This window comes from Thermobia domestica, chromosome 17 (assembly GCF_964235325.1).
Source record: "Thermobia domestica chromosome 17, izTheDome1.hap1.1, whole genome shotgun sequence".
Lineage (NCBI taxonomy): Eukaryota > Metazoa > Arthropoda > Insecta > Zygentoma > Lepismatidae > Thermobia > Thermobia domestica.
In genome coordinates this window covers 104,627,769-104,650,104 of record NC_137470.1, presented here as the reverse complement: position 1 = coordinate 104,650,104, position 22,336 = coordinate 104,627,769, and the positions used below count along the sequence as shown (strand labels likewise).

The following is a 22,336-nucleotide window of genomic DNA, read 5'->3' as shown; positions in this document are numbered from 1 at the left end:
CATTATAAAATTTAACTGACATATAGTAAAAGGTCTTTTGTGTCGTAGTATATTCACATCTATATAATCCTAAACGGTTCTTGTTTCTAGGTTGGTAAGTATGAGAGTACCCGAATTGATTGTAAATATGATTGTTTTCCTTGATGTAAAGCAAACATTGATACATGAAAATTGCCGGTACTGTCATAATTCCTAATTTAACAAAGCTTGACCAACAATGTGCACGACTTTCACAATGTGAAAAGTAATTTAAAAGGATCTCCTGCATGTTGTAATGTTTTAATTTTAGGTCTCATGACGAAATGGGAAATGCAATTAGCAGAGAGCAGTATTAATAACTTAATAAAAATACAGAAATATATAAAAGTAACAATGGAGCATCGTATTGTCATTCGACTCAAGTCGCTTTGCGAAATGTCATCATTCTATGACGCCGGAAAATGTTAAAGTGAGGTCAGTGTTCATAGTTTGAGTGAAACTTCCGTGATCTAGGGAAATTTCTTAGGTAAATTTAGGAAAAAGGATTTTTCGATAAAACATGAAAATACAGAGAAATTCTCACGCTGACATATTGACCAATGCAAATGCTTAAATTGTATTTGTTCTTCAGAAATAAACCAATACAACACCAATTATGTATATACAGTATGCTGCAAAGTACTGAAATTCGCATACGGGTGGCGCTTAGATGCTATGTGGTATGAGCTGTGAGTGCCACATGTGTGCTCAGTTGTGCGTGGACTAGTGCAGTGTGCAGTTGGTGCGAAGATAGTGTTACAACAGAAGAAAAATGAAATGAAATGAAATGAAATGAAATCTTTGAGTTTTACATCCCACGGTTATGCCGGTTAGGCTAAAGGAGACGGTGATGATGAGAAATGAATGAAGAAAGTGGGAGGAAACGGGAGAACCCCGAGGAAACCCACGCACACGGTGTTTGTCCACTACAAAGTTCACTTGGCGGGGGCTGGGATCGAACCCGGGACCCCAAGCACCAGAGGTGAACGCTGTACCACTGAGCCACCGCGGCCCCCACAACAGAAGAGGAGGTACTTATTGTCGAGCAATATTTCCGCTCGTACGGTGTGGGGCAGCGTCTCACTGCAAGAGATTAGCGTGGACGTCTACTGTATTGCTCTGGAGTGTTAGCTATAGCATATGAAAATGAAGATTTTATCAGTAACATATGGTTCAGTGATGAAAAGCCACGTGTACTTTGATCGCTACATCAATCGACAGTTGATTATTGACCCTGTCTTGCATGATTTGTGGGGCTTTTACCGCACGAAAAATCTGTCGTTACAATAACAATGGATGCAGCAAGACGGAGCTATTGCCCACACTGCAAGTGAGTCACTTACCCTTCTGCTCACAAGAGTTTGGACATCGCTTGATTTCCTGTGGAACGGATTTTCCATATCTTTCCCACTCCCCTCACCGTATGACTCCAGATGCCTACATACGGGTTATGCTGAAGGAAGCAATTTTCCGAACAGATAACTTCCTACCACTATACCGGAGTTAAGAGAAAAGATTCGGTGATTTGCTTTGTCATTCCACCAAACCGTGTTCACTAACATGTTCATCGATCTACAGGACCGCTATAAAGAATATGGGCGACATAATGTTCAACATTTTGAACACATGATGTACAGGAATGATTCCTTGTAAATTTACAATATGTGTTGAGTAACATTTAGTTAACATCCATTTGACAACCTTTCTTATGTTTCATTATGTTGTACAAAAAATAAATAAATGCCAGCGATGTGATTTCAGTACTGTTTGTTTTGCCGCATACTGTAGTTGCATTTCTTGAAACGGTATTGTCTTGACACTAAAATATGATGGATTTCTTACGACAAACATCAGTATCTGAAAATAATTTGTTTATTTATTTAGCACATATGTATTCAAGGAGCATCACTAGTAAAATCTACACTCAGTTCTTTATATACATTTTAAGATTATAACGTTTTATGATAGCGTATAGGTTATGACAAAAGCACGAAAAAGTTATTAGAGTTTTCTTGGATTTTCTTTTTCCTAAAAAATGTTCTTTGGTAACTAATATGCATTCTGTTTGTTGATTTCAAATTCATATTTTTTTCTGTAATATCGCCTAAAATAGATTAAATAAGGTTAACAATATCCCGTTCGCTTATTATTGAACTTATGTATGTGTATTGTTAATCAAATTTCAGGTTCTCTTACAACGCGGTCCATTTCGCATTGTGCCATATCTATAGTGGTACAAGTAATATACCTGACTCCATTAACATTGTGGAATTAGCTACATTAGCTGATATGCTGGGTCTTAAGGAAGTTATAATGTATACCTTAAAGGTGAAATACTGCCATTTCTTCCATAAGGTACGTGAAATATGTTTCCTCATGTACCGGTATGTAGAATCAATCAACTGAGCTTATTCTTCTACAAATAGTTTTTCGTCAGTATTTTCAGAAAGAATGTACTAGTAGTATCAAAATCCTATATTCGAACGATATATTCTTTGGTTATTCAAATTCCTAATAACTTACCACTGAATACATGTATTGAAGTGTGCATAACGCGCACTTTCTTCTACCGTAATCCCATTTGAGTATCTCGTAGAAGGATAGTAAACATTATTAATAACAAATTGTAATTGTTAATCGAATCAAACCACAACATGGCGTATTACCACTAACTGTTTCTTGTATACGTCGGACCTTGACGAGTCATGCAACGACACAACACTGTCGCAGGAAAGTGATACAGATGGTATGAAATAAACTTTTTTCTTTTTTTCAAACTGTAAAGGGGTTGGCTCTGCAATACAAGCTATGATTTTAGAAAACTATTTTAGTGCAAAACAAAATATCATACAATTTTCGGGCCAGCACGATATTTCTGAGTTTGGTGCTTTATACATTAAACCCCTGTCTGCTGGCAATTTGTAGACATATTTCTGTAACGGTGGATATTTCAAATGAAGTTTTGGTGTGCTGTATATACAGTCTTGTTTTAAAAAATGGTCCCACAGAAGGACATGTTCCCACAACCTACTTAGGAGACTTAATATTTTGGAGTGAAATTAAAATTTCAACTTGATAAGAAAGAGTTTTATTTTATTTATTTTATTATTTTTTGATTAAATATTATCTAGGATAAGATCACACGGGTTTAAATCATTGACTACCATAAAGCGAAAGATTGTTTTTCTAGTCACCGCAAATCGAGCGGCCAAATTCTTACACGTTATCCCATTATTGTTCTGTGCCTGCTGGTAATTAGTGTATATGAAATAATAATATTTAATAATTTTAGTTTAATGAGTTTTAATGTTCTTAGTTAAATAAAGATGTTCACAAAATAAGCTATGTAAGATTTGAACTTGTGTAATGATAGGGTGCTTTATGCATAGAAAATATAGAAATTGAACATAGTGAAAGTAATAAGTTGTAGAGCATGGTTGTACAGCTGATTATGACCATCTGTAAAGCTAAAGGTGAGTTTTAAAGAACTCATGAGTTTCCTGTTTTAAGTAAAAATAAGTCTCAATATGTAGTCGTACATCACTTGCCTTTATAGTTTTTTATTTTTATTTTTATTTTTTTAAGATTGAAATATTTTTCTTACTGTATGTATAAGATGTATTTTTATTTGAGTACTATGCAACTAAATTTAATATTCAGATGGAGAAAATGTCATTGAAAAAGCCACGAAATTCACTTTTGTGTATCCTGATAGGCACTTGAAAACTCACGTTGTTAAGAGATTTCTTTTTCTTTGAAGTGTACCATATTCCCGCAGGTTTTCTTCACTTCATCTTATTTTTTGTGAGTATTTTCACGAAAATTAACATATTTTTGTGGAATATATTTTACAAAACTTATACGTCTTGATACCAACTACTACAGGCTTTCTTCACGCAACACAAATAAACTAAGAAAAACCTTTCTTCAGACGCTTTTATTGACCGTAATTCCTCTGTATAGGCCACAAACGCTATGTTTGAACGGATAAGAGTGTTGTAAAATTGTGATCCACATTAAAAGTTCCGATACTTTTCTCAAGTTCAATCTGTCATAAAGGCATAACTCTGTTCTAGATCAAAACACACTATAAGAAAATTGCCGGTATATCTTGTTTTTAAAGAAATTAGCATCTATCATGTACCCAAATTTTCGATTAGTAAAATATACATATTTGCGGAAATACATCAATTTTGATGGCACTTCCTGAATTCTGAGAGCTTTACACTTATTTTCGTTATTTTGAGCAGAGAAATGCTGGTATGATACCTTAGAATGACCAGGACTGCTTTTCATCCTTACATAGAATATGAAAACGAAATATTAATGTCACGTGAAATTTGGTCACCATAGATGTGGAACTACTACCTCACTATGTATGGAGGTTATGCCGCAAAGTCTAAAGGAGACGGTGATGATGAGAATGAAAATAAGTGGAATGAAGAAAGTAGGAGAAAATGAGAGAAACCCGAGAAAACCGACGCACATGGTATTTGTCCACCCATAAATAGTAAGACGACATGGTAAATACTTCAACTAAGTGAACGATGATTCAAGCGTTCTATTCTACCTAAATCATAAATACTGTCACAAAGTTTGGAATGGCACTGTAGGCATCCGGAGTGGCACAGTGCTGCCATCTGGGTATAAAGCGGAAGATGCATGTAGTGTGTGTTTGACTGTTCATGACATACGTTGATATTGTACTGAGTTCTGATGGAGTGGGGCGATTACAAAAATCGTGTAGCAGTAATTGCACTACACAAGGTCCGGAAGACAGCAGGTGAGATTTTCAACCTCCTAAAACCTCTACAAATCAGCAAGAGATTCGTGTATCGCACCATACAGCGATACACCGAGACTGGAACGGCAGCTGACCGCGCAAGGTGTGGCAGACCACGAACGGTACGAACCCCGCAGGTCCAGAAAGCAGTCGCAGCAAGAATTCGAAGAAATCCTGTTCGAACACAAAGTGTGATGGCTGCTGAGATGAACATCAGCAGAAATTCCTTGTCTTGTGTTCTCAGGAGTGACCTAAATCTACGGACGTATAAGAGGCGGACTGGTCACTTTCTGACCCAAACATTAATGTCGCAGAGGGTCCTTAAATCAAAGAGACTGTTGCGGCGTTACGCCAACAATCTGCACAGAAAGATTCTGTTCACTGACGAAAAGGTGTTCACAATTGAGCAGGCTTACAACGCCCAAAATGACCGTGTGTATGCCACGTCATCTACTGCAGCTGCTGAGGTAGCTAAAAGGGCTCAGAGGGCACATCATCCTGCCTCAGTGATGGTTTGGTGGGGAGTGAGCTACTCAAACACAACCCAGCTGCATTTTTGCAAAAAAAAAAAAAGGTGTTAAAACATCTGCCAAGGTGTACCAGGACACAGTGCTAACATCTATAGTGAAACCACTGTCTGCTACCATGTTCCGTGGAAAAAGGTGGACCTTCAAGCAGGATTCCGCTCCAGGCCACAAAGCGAAAACAACCCAGAAGTGGTTGGCACGGAACATCCCCGACTTCATTTCTACCGCTGATTGACCTTCTAGCAGCGCGGACCTTAACCCATTGGACTACAAACTTTGGGCAGTCCTTCAGGCAAAGATCTGCCATAAACGGCATCCATATGTCGACAGTCTGAAACAATCCTTGACCCGAGCAGTGAACTATTTTCCCATGGACGTGGTGCGTAATGCCATTGACCAATGGCCGGACAGACTTCGTGCCTGCATCAAGGCCAAGGGGGGACATTACGAAAAATGATTCGTGTGTCAGATGTACAACATATCAATGTAAAACATGACCAAATTAAATTGCCTTGGTGTTAATACTCTCGGTGTTATTCACATTCAAACATGTGACAGTATTTATGATATAACTAGGTAGTTTCGTGCAAAACAATCTAGATTAAGTACTGTTCATGTTAATTTCCATACGTTCTCATTATAATTCTTAACCACTCAAGTGATTACCTTCCTCTCCGATTCGCGATCCTAGAGTGGGTATTTGAAACTCTACGATGCCTCCTACAGCCCATTTCAGTTTTAAAAATTCACAAAAGTAGATCAGTAAAAATTTGCAGACAATACAAACGTTAAGTGAAAACTGAACTCTGTCGGGACGTTTACATACGCCAAACCCACTGCGCTTCACACCATATGACGTGTCAACATGTCAAAAGTTCTTGAGTGGTTAATCTAAATAATAGTATAATTTAGGAAGTATTTGAGAAGATTATGTTCACTGGTTCTGGCATCACTTTATACTGGATTACTCTGAGGCAGTGGTTTTCACAATTGGAAGGGCTGGTACAGTATCTATCAAAGATCCAGACTTGTAGCTAGAGATGCAAAAAAGCCGGCTTTTTTGAATCGATGGTTTTTCTCACATAAAAAGCCGGCTTTTTTGGGAAAAAAACGAGAATTTTGGAAATTTTGGCTTTTTTCATTTTCATGATTTTTCTATCTAAATAGCTTTCTTATAGTATATTCTATACTTAGATAAGAATTCCATGACCTAAATGCCATATTTCGCTCTAAAATTCACTATCAAGATGGATGGAGCACATGTTTTACGAATTAAAGCTAACATGAAGAATGTAGTATTTGAGGGCAATTTTAGAGGCTATTTAACTTTATTTTAACTTTTGAGTTATCGATATTTTTTCTTCTCGATATCATTTCAGTTTGTCGTCTGTTTCATTTCTAAGAGCTTAGTACTCTAGCTTCTAACGCAGAAGTTAAACTTACGTCTTTCTATATATCCGTCAAAGCGTACGTTTTTCAATATATCCGTCTAACCGTACTTCCACATTTCTGTTATACTGTAGCTGTGCAACGATTTAGCAATAATTTTCCGGATACAACCTTGAATACTAATTTATACAAATAATCAGTAGCGGATTTAGAAACGTACTTTGGGACGGGTTTCTCTGATTGTTTCATTTTCTAAAATCTCCTAATTTTATTTGGGAGGAGCTTGAAGTTTATGAGTACAGGCATAACTAATACTGTATTTCGTTTCGTTCATATATTTAGCGATAATCTTCCGGATACAACCTTGAAGATCATTTTATACTGAGAATCAGTGGCGGATTTAGAAAAGTATTTTGGAAGGGTTTTTTCTTAGTAATGTTTAGTTTTTCTAAACATTCGTAATTTTTATTTGACGGCAGCTTAAAGTTAATGAGTAAAGGCATAACTAATAGATATTTCGTTTGTTTTAGACATTCCGTAATTTTGGGGAACAGGCTTCAGTCCGAAAGACTGCCCCCCCTAACCCTCGCAAAACCGTCACTGCTGGTAATTAGTAATAATAACGATTTAAAAACAATAAGAAATGAAGTCAGCCAACTCACAGTACACGCACTATTTCTACTTCATAGATGGAATGAAGAAAAGTTTTGTCAGAATGGTCGAATGCTGAGTTGAATTCCGGACTTCTCGATAGAAGCGCAAAAGCTCCAGTCAATCATGTTTGTTGTGCAGTTGTATTTATCTTAACTTAAATATATTCCGTAGTCCTTTTTTTTGTGTGTGTTGGTGGGGTGGGGAGAGTTCCGTAATGATATGAAGGGTGTGAGCCAAGAACATGGTAATTAACAAATTTTCAATTGCTGAGTTACGCAGCATCAGATAGGCAGCAACGCATACCGCTTCGTTTAATCCCTCATGTATAGACTTATGTGAAAAATCAGCTTTCCGACTTCCAAAATGGATTGTGCAGCAGAAAATTTCTAATTTCTTAAAATAGTAAAATTATGGGTTACCATGTTCTTGCCTCATACTCTTCATATGTTGAATCCCTCTTGTTAAAAATACAGAAAACTTGAGGACTGAATAAACCGTGATGGTGCTTATATAAAACTGTAGAATTTCAAGAATATACAAAACCAAAAGCTCTAGGTGTGCAACCTTTAAGTGTATCATATAAATCGAAGTATTTTTCTTATGTTTTATTTTGTTCCAAAAAGAGGGTATGGAATATTTTGAAGTAAAAATACTACATAGAATTTTGCTAGTTATTTGTGTATTTTTTTAAAAATAAGTATTTACTTTTAGGGTTGGCTGGTTTACACCAGCTAGTTTTGTTTTTCTTTCTAAATAAACAACTGGTTTAAACCAAAAATAAAAAATAAAAAGAACGAAAAATGCGAATCGTGTGAACTTCATGGTGAGGTTTCCCCACATCAAACCATCTGCATTAGTTTTATTTCCTTTTCACCTTTTAATCAAGGTGTCCCATGTTCAATTCTCGGTCGAACCACAACCCTTCTTTCATGCGTAAACAAAGTAGCGGTTCGGATGTAACTTTAAGCGAAAGTCTTCTCCTTGATAACCTCGGTATTACGTAAGGATGTTAAGCCTGAACATACGAAACGAAACTAAATTGTATATTTCTGCATGCCTGAATGCCTGTTGTTTTATAAAGACGCCAAGGTTGCTTAACCCTTTGGGGATCCTGGCATTTTGGGCTATTTTTTAGACTTTCAGTCAAGCAGCAACTTCATCGTCACTATTTATCCTAGGATCATGGTTCATACCTCATTCTCTTCAGAATAGAGCTGGCTTTCAAATGGTACAAGTTGCATACCCATACCATATACCAGGAGAGGGAAAATTGATGTCGAAGGGAAAATTTTGAGGGGAAATTTTTTTGTCCAAATTTGGGCCCCCCTGCCTCCTTCCTGTGTGAACGTAGAGACCTCCAAAAAATATGATAAATAGTACTTGGTAAACTAAATGTGTGTACCAAATTTGAAGTTTCTATCTTGAATAGTAAGGGCGGGAGAAATTTTATCAAAAATTCCCACAATGCCCCAAATTACCACAAAACACTATGATCTCAAGGAAAACATTTCCTGAGACATCCCTAATTACCCTAGGGTCATGTTTCGCCCATCATTCTCTTCAGAACAGAACTGCCTTTCAGACGGTATGACTCACGTGTGTCTATCATGTACGTAAAGGGGGAAAATCCCGAAGAAAGGGATTTTTGGGTCTAAAAATCCCTTTTTTCAACTTTTGCCCCCTCTGGACCCCCCCTGTTTTTACGCAGAAATCGAAAAAAAACTTCTGGTAATACTACTCGCTGGACTGAATGTTTGTGCAAAATTTCAATCTTCTACGTGAAAAAATAGGCCCGCCAGAAAAAATTTCCCTACCATGCCCCACTTTTACCCTATACAGAAGTATATTTGGATAAAAATTCACTGAGACGGCCCTAATTACCCTAGAATAATAATTCGACAGTCGTTCTCTTCAGAATGGAACTGCCTTTTAGACGATATGACTCACGTGGTCCTATCATGTATGTGAGGCGGGAAAATGACGAAAAACGGGATTTTTGGGGTAAAAATATCCCTTTTCTAACCCTTTGCCCCTCTGGTTCCCCCCCTGTTTTAACACTGATATCGGAACAAAAAATATGGTAAATACTAATCGGTGGAATGAATGTTTGTGCAAAATTCAATCTTCTACGTTCAAAAATAAGCCCGCCAAAAATATATATATACCGACAATGCCCCATTTTTCCCTATATAGAAGTATATTTTTCAAAAAATCCCTGAGACGTCCCTAATTACCCTAGGATAATGATTCGACCGGCATTCTCTTCAGAATGGAACTGCCTTGCAGACGGTATGACTCGCGTGTCCCCATCATGTATGTGAGGCGGGAAAATCCTGAAAAACGGGATTTTTTGCGTAAAAATATCCCTTTTTTCAACCCTTTGCCCCTCTGGTTCCCCCCCCCCTGTTTTAGCACTGACATCGGAACAAAAAATCTGGTAAATACTACTCGGTGGACTGAATGTTTGTGCAAAATTTCAATCTTCTACGTGAAAAAAGAAGCCCGCCAGAAAATAATGAACATAGGGTTCATAAGGGAAAATTTCTATTTCAAAATTATGACATCACCTCCTATGTCTGGACGCAGGACGGTCTGAAACCATACGTAATGTCTTCTACAATGTATCTGGACTTAAAAAAAAAAACCGGACGAAAAAGCTCAAATAGAAGAGAAATAACGCAATGTACGATGAAAAATGCGTATCGTACAAAATGTACGATAAGATCCCCAAAGGGTTAAATATACTGATATAAATTGACAAAATTTATCGATTGCCTACGTAGCTTCCAACATTAGCTTGGATTGTATTTTCAATCATATGTACGCACTGAATTTGTAATTTAATACCCGTTTTAGCGTACTGATTATGATACGTTGACCTTTAAATTTTACATGCAAAGCAATAACAGGATTTTTTCCGTTATTGTTTTACATTTAGAGTAATGACGGGATTTTCCCGATGGCTAGGGCGGGAGTTTCTCAATTTAAGAAATTTACTGACCGGACTTCTTTAAGCTTATGTGACCTCTTCCAGCATAACCCCGTTGTTGCATAATAACACCAAGGCGAAACAAACTTATTTCTGTCAATATGTAATATAAATACATAAAGCAAAATATCTAAACCCAAAAAACGTGGTTTAAACCAAAAAATCCTAGTTTAAACTCCCCCCCCAAAAAACGGGCTTTTGGCATTTTCAAAAACAACCATGGATCTTGCCAACCCTGCTTACTTTTGTATGTAGGAGGTTAAAAAAATCTTATTATATACATTGGTTAATCCTTTGGAATTCATAATGTAAATATGTTGAGAAGTAAAACTGTTTGAAATATCTTTTCGAAATTCATGGTTTATTTTCGAGGTTTTATATTATTGTCGGCATCAACCACTAATTACATGACTTTTTGTGTTGTAGAGAAGCGAAACAAAATCTGGTTTATCAATTTAAAGCAGAATTTTCAAAAAAGCCCAAAATTTCCCAAGCAAAAAAGCGAAGCAGAAAAAACCGAGTTTTTTTTCCAAAAAAGCCGGTTTTTTTCCAAGCCCTTGTATCTCTACTTGTAGCACAATGAGAGTAAGGAAACTACAATTCTTGCACCTATTGTTTCTCCCTTTAAAGCGCCTACCTCTGGTATTTGGGGTCCCTGGGTCAATCCCTGGCAAAGTAAGTTTGTGGCGAACAACGTCGTATCTGAGTTTTCTCGCAGTACTCCCGTTTCCTTCCACTTTCTCATTCCACCAGTTCTACCATTATCATTCACTTGGTTTAATCGTAGTCTTCTTTAGCCTAAAAGGCATAATCGTGGGACGTTAAACTGAAAGATTTTACTTCATTTCATATCATTTCTTGAAAGAAACGTTATTTCGTAGGTGAGAGGTCATACCTGTTAGCACGGGGATAGCAAATAGAGGAGCTTCTTCGTAGCTAGTGGTTTTGAAGTTTTGCTGTTGCTGTGGAGGACATAGGTTTAGTTCTAATCCCACGTTAAGTGTAGGTTCACATCTCATTATAACCTCTGTGATAAAATGGAACGCTAAACTACAAACGAAACAGTTGAGTTTCAAACCATTTGGAATACTTGTTTGCCGTTAATTCGTTTGCTTTAGAAAAAAAAAAAATAGAAAGCAGATAGCCTGTATTGAAGAGTTTCATAATTTTTGTTTACGTACTCTTTGGTTCATTTTTTACCCAAATAATGATTCTTAGATGTATGAGACATACCCTTTAGAGATACTGTTTCAAGCGGTAATCAAAGCTAATCCTAAGATTATTGCTATATTCGATAAAACATTGTGAGATTGGCTCAAATAATTTGTTTAGAACTTATAAAAGAGATTATTTTCTTTCAGCCATGTACTATGTGTGCGGTTGGTGTCCTTGAATGTTTGCCGCTTGCAGCTGCATATGGGTTAGACGAGATCTACAGGAAAAGCTTAAAATGGATTACAAAGTATTTCGTCAGAATTTGGCCAACGAAATCGTTTGCCTCTTTACCCAGAGAGCTGATAGAAAAGTGTTATCATCAGCATATTGTACATATGGTAAGTAGAATTAGCAATTAACGCTTTACTTCCGACTAGTTGAGTTTATCATTCTTTGCACAGTTACGGATAATACGATGGAAGACACTGAGGACAAACAGGGTCGGCTCTACCATATATGCAACACGTGCATTTGCACGGGACGGTAAAAACTGTCATAACTATATTATTTAAAATAAATATTTCTTGTCGGAAACAGACTTCATGATGATGGTAGTTAAATTTACTAACCTCACCCTCTATTTGAATACTACATTCATAAACCATGGTTAGGTCGCATTAGTTTAAGATCACATGGACAGTGCTAAAGCGAATAGTTAAAACAAACCCCAGCTTGAATTGTTTGCTTGTTGTTAAATACAAGAACTCAGTTCTCGAACAGTAGCAAACACCTGTTCCATTTAGTTAGTTATCACAGTTTTGATATATAGATTATTATTTAAAGAAAGAAAAAACAGACACAACGTGATTGTATTTGTTGTGTTTAGTCCTTTCTGAGTGCGAGTGTACCTTCCCTCCTCTTCGTTGTTCATGATGGTGTAGCATACTTAAAATCTTGGCTTTTAAGATTTGTTCTTTCTGGAGAAAAAAGGGGAGGGGCCAAATGATGCGATTGCACGGGGCGGCAAATTGCCTAGGGCCGGCCCTGAGGACAAATACAAATCTTCAGCTTATACTGAAAAAAGTTATTGTCTCGACTTCGAATTCATTGTTCTTGTGAGCCCCCTCCGAAGTCTCCTCTAATGACTTATCCAAAACACGAGGTGTAGTTTAAAATTGGTGTCTCGTACCCGAAAACTGGAGGTCCATCGAAGTTGCTAGATATTTAACGGAATTAAGTAAAAATAAATTACATATGATAAATGGATGAAACTACATATTTTATATCACACGAATTCCTTTATAGGTGGAAACTCAATGAAATACAAAGAGTGAAAAATGCATGCCTGTACACCGACTCGAAGTCGGGTTTTCGGCTTACCGTGTCAATGCATTAATAACTACTTATCCAATTCGCTCCCTGAACAGCGACACAATCTGTCATCCTTGATTCTTACTCTGATTGGTTGAATACATACTTTAAGAGATAGGACGTGTGACTGTTCAGGGAACAAGCTGCGTAACGCAGTGGTTAACGTGTACGCACGGTAAGCCGAAGATCTGGGTTTGAATTTAGGTCCATCCGTGCCGTTTACACACTTTATGTGACAGAAATAAAATTACTCAGTTGTTTACACACTGCCAGCTTCTACGCTATCGTTAAGCACCAGAAATGGACGCTCTACCATTGAGCCACCGCGTTGTATAAAAACGGGTGGAGTTGAGAACCACCTCCATGTTTTGAAGTCTGTTCAATATAGAACCGCAGGCGACAATTCTTAAAACTAAGTCATTGTTCCTCTTAGTTGTATTTGTGTTAGTGTATCATTGAGTATTTTAAAATAATTCGAAATTTATGTGTATTCCTTTTGTTCTTTTTTATTTGCAGACAGTGGATAATGTACTCGATACTGTCATGTCCTGTGATAAACTTTTGGCAACACTACCTAATGTAAGATGGGCAGAACCAGTTTTTGGTCTCACTTCTCAGCTTCTTGAAGCCTCCATTAAATTCATAGCGGACAACTTCTGTGCCATACTCACCAGCGAAAAGTAAGCATACACTATTTTTAATTACTATCTGTCTTTGTGATACACTGGAATGTTGGACTAAGAGAAGAAGCAAACTGGGTGAATTTTGTGTTTATTTTGCAAGTCTTTCCTTGATTGTAATTCGTGAACGAAACTTGGAAGTGTATATTGATAATAAAGTTTATGAATAAAAATTTCATTTATTACAATGAGTTCGGAAGTTACCATGCCCTAAAGCCATGATAAAATGACCTGAAAACATTTGAAAATGACGATTAAATTTATAATTGTAACTTTAAAGGAGTACAAGAAACATACCAAATGTTGGGCATTCTGCCACGATACCAGTAAAAAAGTAACAGATCTTCTTTATATTAATGGAAGGAGGAAACAAGTTTTTTTTTTTTTATTTTACACACCAAATCGTTTATAGGTGCGAATTCTAACGCAGAGAGTTCGGTATAAGGAGACAGGATTATCCAATCACAGCAGGGGTCTGTGATACAACCCATGGTCCAAGATAAGAACACTGACGTCGAAAGTGAGAGAGTGAGTAGCTGTTCTGGGAAACGGACTGGGTGGCGTAGTGGTTAACGCATCGGTATGGTAGACTGGAGGTCCCTGGTTCGAGTCCCGGGCCAGTTAGGTACTTTTTCACCCTTTTTCAGTAGTTTCTTTAGTTGAAACATGTAAGTTTGATTTTAAATGAAAATAACCAAACAAAAAATATAAATGTAAACAATTTAATAATTAAGACATGCAGCAAATTATTCAGCGTAAAATGTACTTATTGCCTGCATCTTGGCGTACTATGTAGCAAGGTGTGTTTCCATGTTGTGCGCGTTACTACAGACATAAAGAAATAGTGACTATGTAAATCATGATTATTATTGTATAGAATTAACAAAAATTGTGTATGAAAAATGGGAAAGTGAAAATTAAGGACACGTTTGGGGAAGGGGGACTTCCTGGGCACATTGCCTCTTTCCGCCAAAATACGTACTGTCGAAAAAGCAACGAATTTAAATGACAAAAATGATTTAAAAATATTATACACACAAGTTAATTTTGGGAACATTTAATGAAAATGGAAACCATTTGCTTGGTAACATAGGAACAAAGACTAATGTCTGTAGTTCAGATCCTCTTTCTTTCGCTTGTAAATATTCATCTAATGAGAAAATATGTTTACCCCGGTGCAAAGTCTAGAGCATATTGCTAAAATTAAAAGAATATAAAAAAATAAGGAACAATTGCTGAAACATACCAAAAATGTAGAAAAAATCAACGAAACTAAAAAATGACACGAAAATTATCTAAACTCAAAAAAATTACCTAAAGGCTGAAAATTCTCTCTCTCTCTCTCTCTCTCTCTCTCTCTCTCTCTATATATATATATATATATATATATATATACAATGAAATCTCTGAATAACGGACACCAATGGGACATAAATTTTTGTCCATTACTGAGTGGTGTCCGTTACGAGAGGTTACAGAAATTTAATTTCTCACAACGGTAATTGCATGCAGTAATATACAGTAAATACATTATGTATGAGCGTAAATACGTAAAATTCAATATGAAAATACTCCATTTAGTACGTATTTGAACTACTGGGAAGGATGAAGGAGAAATTTATTTCTTTTAAATAATAATATTGCTTGGGGATGTGTTGATACATTCGTATACTGCAAAATATAATGTGTATATGGCAATTTACGTTAGGAACCAATTAACCGGCTAAACTCTTTTGTTTAGCGAAAAAGGCATGCTTTTACCTCTACAAGGATAATAAAACTCATTACCAAGTGTCCTCTGAGAATCCTCATTACGGTTCCGGAAGAAACATGTCGTCTGAGATTCAACACCGTGTATCTCCAATTTGGGCGATTTGAGTTTTTGATACAATTAAAATCACTACAGGATGGCGCACAATCTGGTTAAGTAGTACACGTATATCACGACAAATAGCTTTGTTATTTTCTCAAAGCAATACCGCGTATAATGAGGCTGAAGCTAGTTTTCAAACAGTTTTTTTTTCTCTCCTGTAAAACTGGTAAAATGTTACTTAAGCGGTATTGAATTCCAGACGACGGATGTGTGTTTGTGTACTGGCGCGATATCTTCGTTGGAGGAATGGATGAAAAGGCAAATTATTAGGAGTGCATATTTTTATTAACCCAACTCCAATCACAAAGAATATCCTATTGAGAAAGTGAAAAAAAGCCGGGAAAACTCCAATCCAGTCTTGTTCCAGTATCATAAGTAAAAGAAAAATGTTGCTTTTCCAACATAGTAAGAGAGGAAATTGCTCGTTGAAAATTTTATAATAAAATAAGCAATGTTTGTTTCGTTATCTATGAAATTAGCGGGGAAAATGCAAGGCCCGGAGCAAAAAGGACTAAATTTGTTAGGGAAGGAAAGATCTTTCGCATAGAATTCTTAGCCATACCTGCGTGCTATGGCCCTGCATGAGTGTTATTGCTTAATGAAGGTTTTCTAGGACTTCCACCAGAAAGCTGTTTATTGTGGGAATTTCAAGTTCAGCTTGAAGCTGTTCTGTTTAATTGTTCACCAGGTCTAGACTCATGACAGATACACTTGTGTGGAAAAGACTGTCTACTGTAATATATCACAGAACCAGGAATAATTCTTGTCCGTTATGAAGAGGTTATTAAAACTTCTTGGGGAAAATGGGCTCTCCGCGTCCATATCTGAGTGTGTCCGTAAAAGAGAGAGTTTGTTCCGTAAGAGAACATATGTTTTTGCCGGGACAAAAAAATCTGTCCGTATTATAGAGGTGTCCGTTAAAGGTGGTTTCATTGTATATATATAAAATTATTTAAAATTATCATTTTTTGTTTCAGAGCCAAGCGTAATATTATGTGTATTTTATAGTTTTCGTGTCCGCGATACCAGAAAAAGATGACATTTCATCAACTCCTCCCCCTATTCATTACTGTCATTGTCGAGGGATAGTAACCCCAGAACTTCTGCTTACTGAAATTTAAATTATTGTTAGAAATAGGCAACCATGGAAAGCATGAATATACTATTGGATTGCATAATGGTAGCAAAATCAAATAGTAACAGTACTTCTTAAGTGTTTATTTTACGATGATATTGTAATGTGCAAAAATTATATTAAGTTTTTGTAAAATTGAGACAGTCGACCTCAAACTGACCAGTGGAGCAAACCTCATGTGACTAGTGGTGTATATATTTATTTCTGTTTCTCGAATAATTTGTTTACTGCCTTTCGTAAGTACAAGTTGAGAGGAAGCTTTTTGAACTGCTTGTTTTTCTTCTGCTTGCTTGCTTTTCAGCAATAGAAATTTTGTTTTCTGATATGACTAAAGTTTATAATATTTAACTGGATTTTGCACAATTCAGAATGATAGATAAGCCATTCTAGGGTGATTTGAGTTTAAATAGTAAATTTTAAGCCATAATTTATTTTGCATTTGGATTAATGCACTTTTGAGACATCTCTGGTTTCGAGGGAATTTCTTTTAAACTGATAAATAGTGTTTGCATTTCTCCAGTGTATGTGTGAAGTATTTGTGATGATATAGTGTTATTATTCAGTTCAAAATCTCTTGTTGTACGAATTCTGTCGAGGAATTTGAAGCTTAAAGTATGATATATAAAACGATAATCATGTCTGTTGTTCTGTGTTGTTGCGAAACATGGTCGCTTACTCTGAGGGAAGAACGTAAATAAGAAGTATTTTAGAACAAGACCCATGGTTTATACACCAATTGAAAGCACTAATGACGCCTATTACGAAACTGTAATAAAAATTTTCCGAATGCATATACTGTTTGAGGTATATGAATATACAGGGTGTCCAGAAAATCCGTTTCCAATCCCAGAAATCGCAAACGGTGAACCAGTGCCAAAACAGGAAAACACGTGATTGATAATTTTAAAAGTACAACGTATCAAAGCAAAAAGTGTTGTCCCAGGGCCATCCGCAGGGTCCCAGGCGGGGTCCAACTCAAAAATTGCAAATGGTGAGGGGGTCTAGAAGCAAGTCGTTGGAAACCTGTTGAAAAATGGAAGATGGAACAAGCCTCGACTGTGTAGAATTATCCTGTGCAAAATGGCGACCGGTCAAAGGGTCAACAAAAACGTCATTTTAAAGTCTATGGCAACGTAAAAAAAAAAAAGAAAGAAAAAAAAAAAAAAAGATGTGAGACAGATTGCACGTATTTGCTGTTCCTGGTGCAAGAACTTTTTGAATCATTTTATACTTCATAATCCAGACAACGAGCATGAGTACCACTATTGCACATTATATGTTAGGTAGTCAGTTCTATACTCAAATAAGTCAAATGTTATTTCTGTTCTTTTCTTTATTTCTTAATTTTCTTTTCTTTATTTATTTAGATATTACTGGGCTCAAAGAGGAGAATCTCACAGTAGGGGCATTTCCTTTCTTTCCGTTGGATAAGAATTGAAGTGGAAACAAACTAAAACCCGACTACAGAAAGAAGAACGCCCACACTTGTAGAGCGCCTACACTTGTTCCATCTGTTTTCATTTAACAACAGCTTTCAAACGATATCCTTCTTGAGCCCCCTTGCCATTTGAAAATTTTGAGTAGGACCCCGTCTGGGACCCTATGGAGGACCTGGGACAAATAGTTTTACTTTCAATCATTGTACTTTTGAAATGATTACACATATGTTTTCCTGTTTTGACATCTGTCTCACTTTTTTTTTTTTTTTTTTTTTTTTTTTTAGGTGGCCATAGACTTTACAATGACGTTTTTGATGACACTTTTACCGGTGGCCATTTTGCACAGGATAATTCTAGAGAGCGAGACTTGTTCCGTCTTCTTTCGTTTCGTTTCCCAACAGGTTTCCAACGATATGCTACTTGACCCCCTCACCATTTGCAACTTTTGAATTGGACTCCTCCTGGGACCTTGTGGGTGGCACTGGGACAACACTTTTTGCTTTGATACGTTGTACTTTTAAAATAATCAAACACGTGTTTTCCAGTTTTTGGCATGTGATTCACTGTTTGCGATTTCTAAGGATGGAAACGGATTTTCTGGACACCCTGTATATTCATATAACTCGCACAGTATATGCATACGGAAAATTTTTATTACAATTTCGCAATAGGCGTCATTAGTGCTTTCGATTGGTGTACAAGCCATCCTCCACTTCGGTATATAATCTCCCTCTCTTCCCTTGTAAGAGTAACCGGAATGGGGAATGGCGGAAACTTCATAACGAGGAATTGCATAATTTGTACGATTTACCAAACATTGTTATGGTCATCAAATCTAGAAGGCTCAAGTGGGCAGGTCATGTAGCCAGGATGGAAGAAGGTAGGAACGCTTTCAAAATCTTAACTGGAAGACCTAGGGGCAGATGGGAGGATAATATTAAGATGGATCTCGCAGAGATTGGAATACAAAGTAGAAATTGGATACAGTTAGCTAAGGATAGAAGTCAGTGGAGAGCTGCATTGTGAACGCGGCATTGAAGTTTCGGGTTCCATAGGCCATTGGGTTAGTTAGTTATAGATAGTAATAATAGTAATATTTGTGTTGTAGAGTTTTATCTGTGATTAATCCCTTAATATACTTTTTGGTAGAAGCTATTTATAAGTGCTATATAAATACATAATTTCTGCTACATTGAGAACCAATATTTGGTACTGATCTATATGCAAATTCTTTAATCGTTGTACCTACGTTCGAATTTTCAAGTATAGATATTAATTCTGCGAAGTATTGTACTCATAGAAACTGAAATTTAGTATTATATAGGCAGTACTAAGAAGAAAATTTGAAAACTTCAACTGTTTGGGACATTTGGAATAGAAACTGATAAAAGCGCAATCAATTTTGATTTTTTAAATGAATGTTCTGACAAGTCTTAAACCTATCAAGTTTACGGGATTTTTTTATTGAAATAATCTGCATGGCTTTACTTAATTTTGTTTACCAGGCAACTAAAATCTGTGCTGTCTCAGTTTACGGATACATACATTAATCTATGTAATATGTACTTCTTTCATTAGGAAATTAATATCTTATAAGTTATTTCTTGTATGTAGAGTTCCACTACTGGATACCTTGGGAACGTATTCATTTTAGAAGGGCTTAACGTTTGTTTGTATAAATACAACGTCCGGATATACGCTATACAAATTCCAGTGCAAAAACCACAAGGTAACTTATGCTAAGTGGCCACTAAAAAGCACGAATGCTAACTAACCGAGTTAGGGCAGGGCGATGCTGAAGTGCCCTAGCGGTCGGTATGTGCGTAAGTGAGGAGAGTCGAGACATGTTCTTCATGTTGCTAGATGCCTTACGTATCAGACAGATTTATCGTTAGGGATCATGACTTAACACATTGCATTCACATACAAATTCAGTCCATCTTAATTTCTTACAGACTATTACGTGCTTAAAAGTGTACACTTTGGATTACGTTTTTTAACGTTATTAAAGATGTCGTAGGTAAGATTCTCATATATGTTGATTACTTATATATTCCTCTTTTGAGATATTAGATTTTTCTTGTGTACATTTTATAAATTTATGCATTCGTAAATTGAGATTACATAATAAAATCTTCACAGCTAATTTTTAAGGTTATTTTCCATTTGTCTTATACCAACACAAGTCAGTAGTAGTGAGTAATTATTTGTTTGCTGAAAATACTGTGAGCTTCCTCGTAAAAACTGGTTAGCTTACTTACCTTAGGTATTGGAAATCCAATATTCGATTTCTATAAAATCTGCTTAAGAAATAAAATTTTCGGTAGGAGCTCACATCGTACGGATCCTGCATTCAGCTGTTGGTCAGTGCCTCACATAGCTTCAGCTGTGAGAAAGCTTAATAGAACCAACCAATTGAAAATCCAATGGAATCTTATTCAAAATTAGCACAGTCTTAGTTTACCTTATGCTGCCAGTTTACGGTTATTTTATTGCCACGCTTCAGGTTTTCGTATACTTTCCCAGGTTTTCTTCTTGTCTAGTTCACTTTCACTTTTTAAAGCAGCGGGAAATCCATACACAATCTAAAGGCGGCTGCACAATGACCAGAGAAAACCTGAGTGCTTTGATCGTGTATCTCAATCACAACGTTAGGGGCCGCGGTGGCTCACTGGTAGAAGCGTTCACCTCTGGTGCATGGAATCCATGCTTCGATCCCAGCTCGCGCCAAGTGGGCTTTGTGGTGGACAAACATAGTGTGCGTGGGTTTTCTCGGGCCTCTCCAGTTTCTTCCCAGTTCATTCATTCCTCCATTCCATGCATTCCTCCATTCCATGCGTCTCCTTGAGCCTACCCAGCATAAACATGAGATTAACTGAAAGCTTTCCTTTCAATCGTAACGTTGAGAGGACTTTGTATAGTACGTGCTCGGATGAATATGCAGTACTAGGTTTTGCTTCATTGCTCCCAATAGTGTACGTTGGTTTGGTTGCCCTCTTCTCTGGTTAATGTGCGGTTGGACTAACACGTTTCATAACTCCCGGTGTTGGGGACTTGGAGAGGAAATCAGTGTTTGAAAACAGCATATTTCTTTCTGTAATGGTAAATATTTTTTCCTTGGGTAATGTGTACATATGTATAAAGCAAATTTTATTGCATACCGATTTCTTAAGTACATTTCATACCCTCTCTAACGTCTTTTTTGGTAGCTGAGTCTGATATTAGTCCTCTGTGCTAAGTTGAATGGACTCATCGGCCAACATCGTGGGTCAGTGGAAATATTAACATACTACCATAAGCTTATCCGATGTTATTTGAACTTAAATTTTTCGTTAGTTGCAATTGTTTCATAAAGACTCTTGCCGATAATCTAGCCTGTATGAATTATTTGTCTAATTACGGTCTTGTACTTGATTCCCTAATTTTTTTGATTCATGCAGACTATATCTTATATGCTGTGATGTAATACCAGAATTTTTGGTATGTATACGCTCGACATTTGTCGTTAATAAAGCTTATACACACCTTTGTATATGCTCGTTTTTTCGTAAATTCAAGGTGAGTATACCTTGGACCATAAAAATAATAGGTGCGTAAACGCACCATTAAATATCTACTTAGACTAGTTAATTTGTCAGTGCCTCAATCAAGCTCTCTACATGTATGATTACCAACTGAGATACTGAAAGCTAACCAGCACTCTGAAACTGTTTTCGCTGGATAAAGTGGTATTTTAATTTTCAAATCCCCCAGGTAAAAACCTCTTGTGCCTGTGAGTAAGACGCTGTTTTAAAGACAAAACTACTGGGATATTTTTGTTAGTATGGTGTTCGTCTCAGTGGTAGAGTGCTTACCTCTGCTGCATGGGGTCCCTGGTTCGATCCCCGGCTAAGTAAGATTGTGGTGGCCAACCTTAGGTTTTCTCGGGGTACTCCCGTTTCCTCCCATTTTCTCATTCCATCATTCTTTTGCCGTAATTATCGGTCTCTCAGCCTAGGAGGCATAATCATGGGAAGTTAAACTGAAACATTTCAAGACAAGATTTTGCGAAATAAGACTCGTCAGGAGGGTGGAGGGCTTGATTTTTTTTTTTTTTTTTTTTTCTGCTCGCCAGATCTACCAAACTGTCAAGTGTAGAATCTTGAATGTTTGTATAAGTGTTGTTCTTGCATCCTAGGCTCCAGATTAGACAAGATTTCTCAAATGCCAACGCTAAGATTGGAATGGAAATTTTTTGTTCATTACGCTTCCTAAACTATTGAGCGAAGAATTATGAAAATGTTTCATTCACTAGCATTGAGTATCGAAGACGAGGAGAAATGG

General features: G+C 36.7%; 1 protein-coding gene across 8 annotated transcripts in view; it reads left to right on the top strand.

The window, feature by feature from the left end:
* Positions 1-22,336, top strand: part of LOC145674276 (BTB/POZ domain-containing protein 8-like) — a 257,841-nt gene that overhangs the window by 32,600 nt on the left and 202,905 nt on the right. For 5 of the 8 annotated variants that reach the window (XM_081744115.1, XM_081744114.1, XM_081744112.1 and 2 more), the window contains exons 2-5: positions 290-453; positions 2,205-2,373; positions 11,722-11,913; positions 13,403-13,566. In XM_081744115.1, coding sequence (XP_081600241.1) covers positions 428-453; positions 2,205-2,373; positions 11,722-11,913; positions 13,403-13,566 — 551 coding nt within the window. In that variant the 5' untranslated portion in view covers positions 290-427. The remainder of the gene's footprint in view (positions 1-289; positions 454-2,204; positions 2,374-11,721; positions 11,914-13,402; positions 13,567-22,336) is intronic. The other 3 variants (XM_081744116.1, XM_081744117.1, XM_081744118.1) reach the window with 2 other exon arrangements.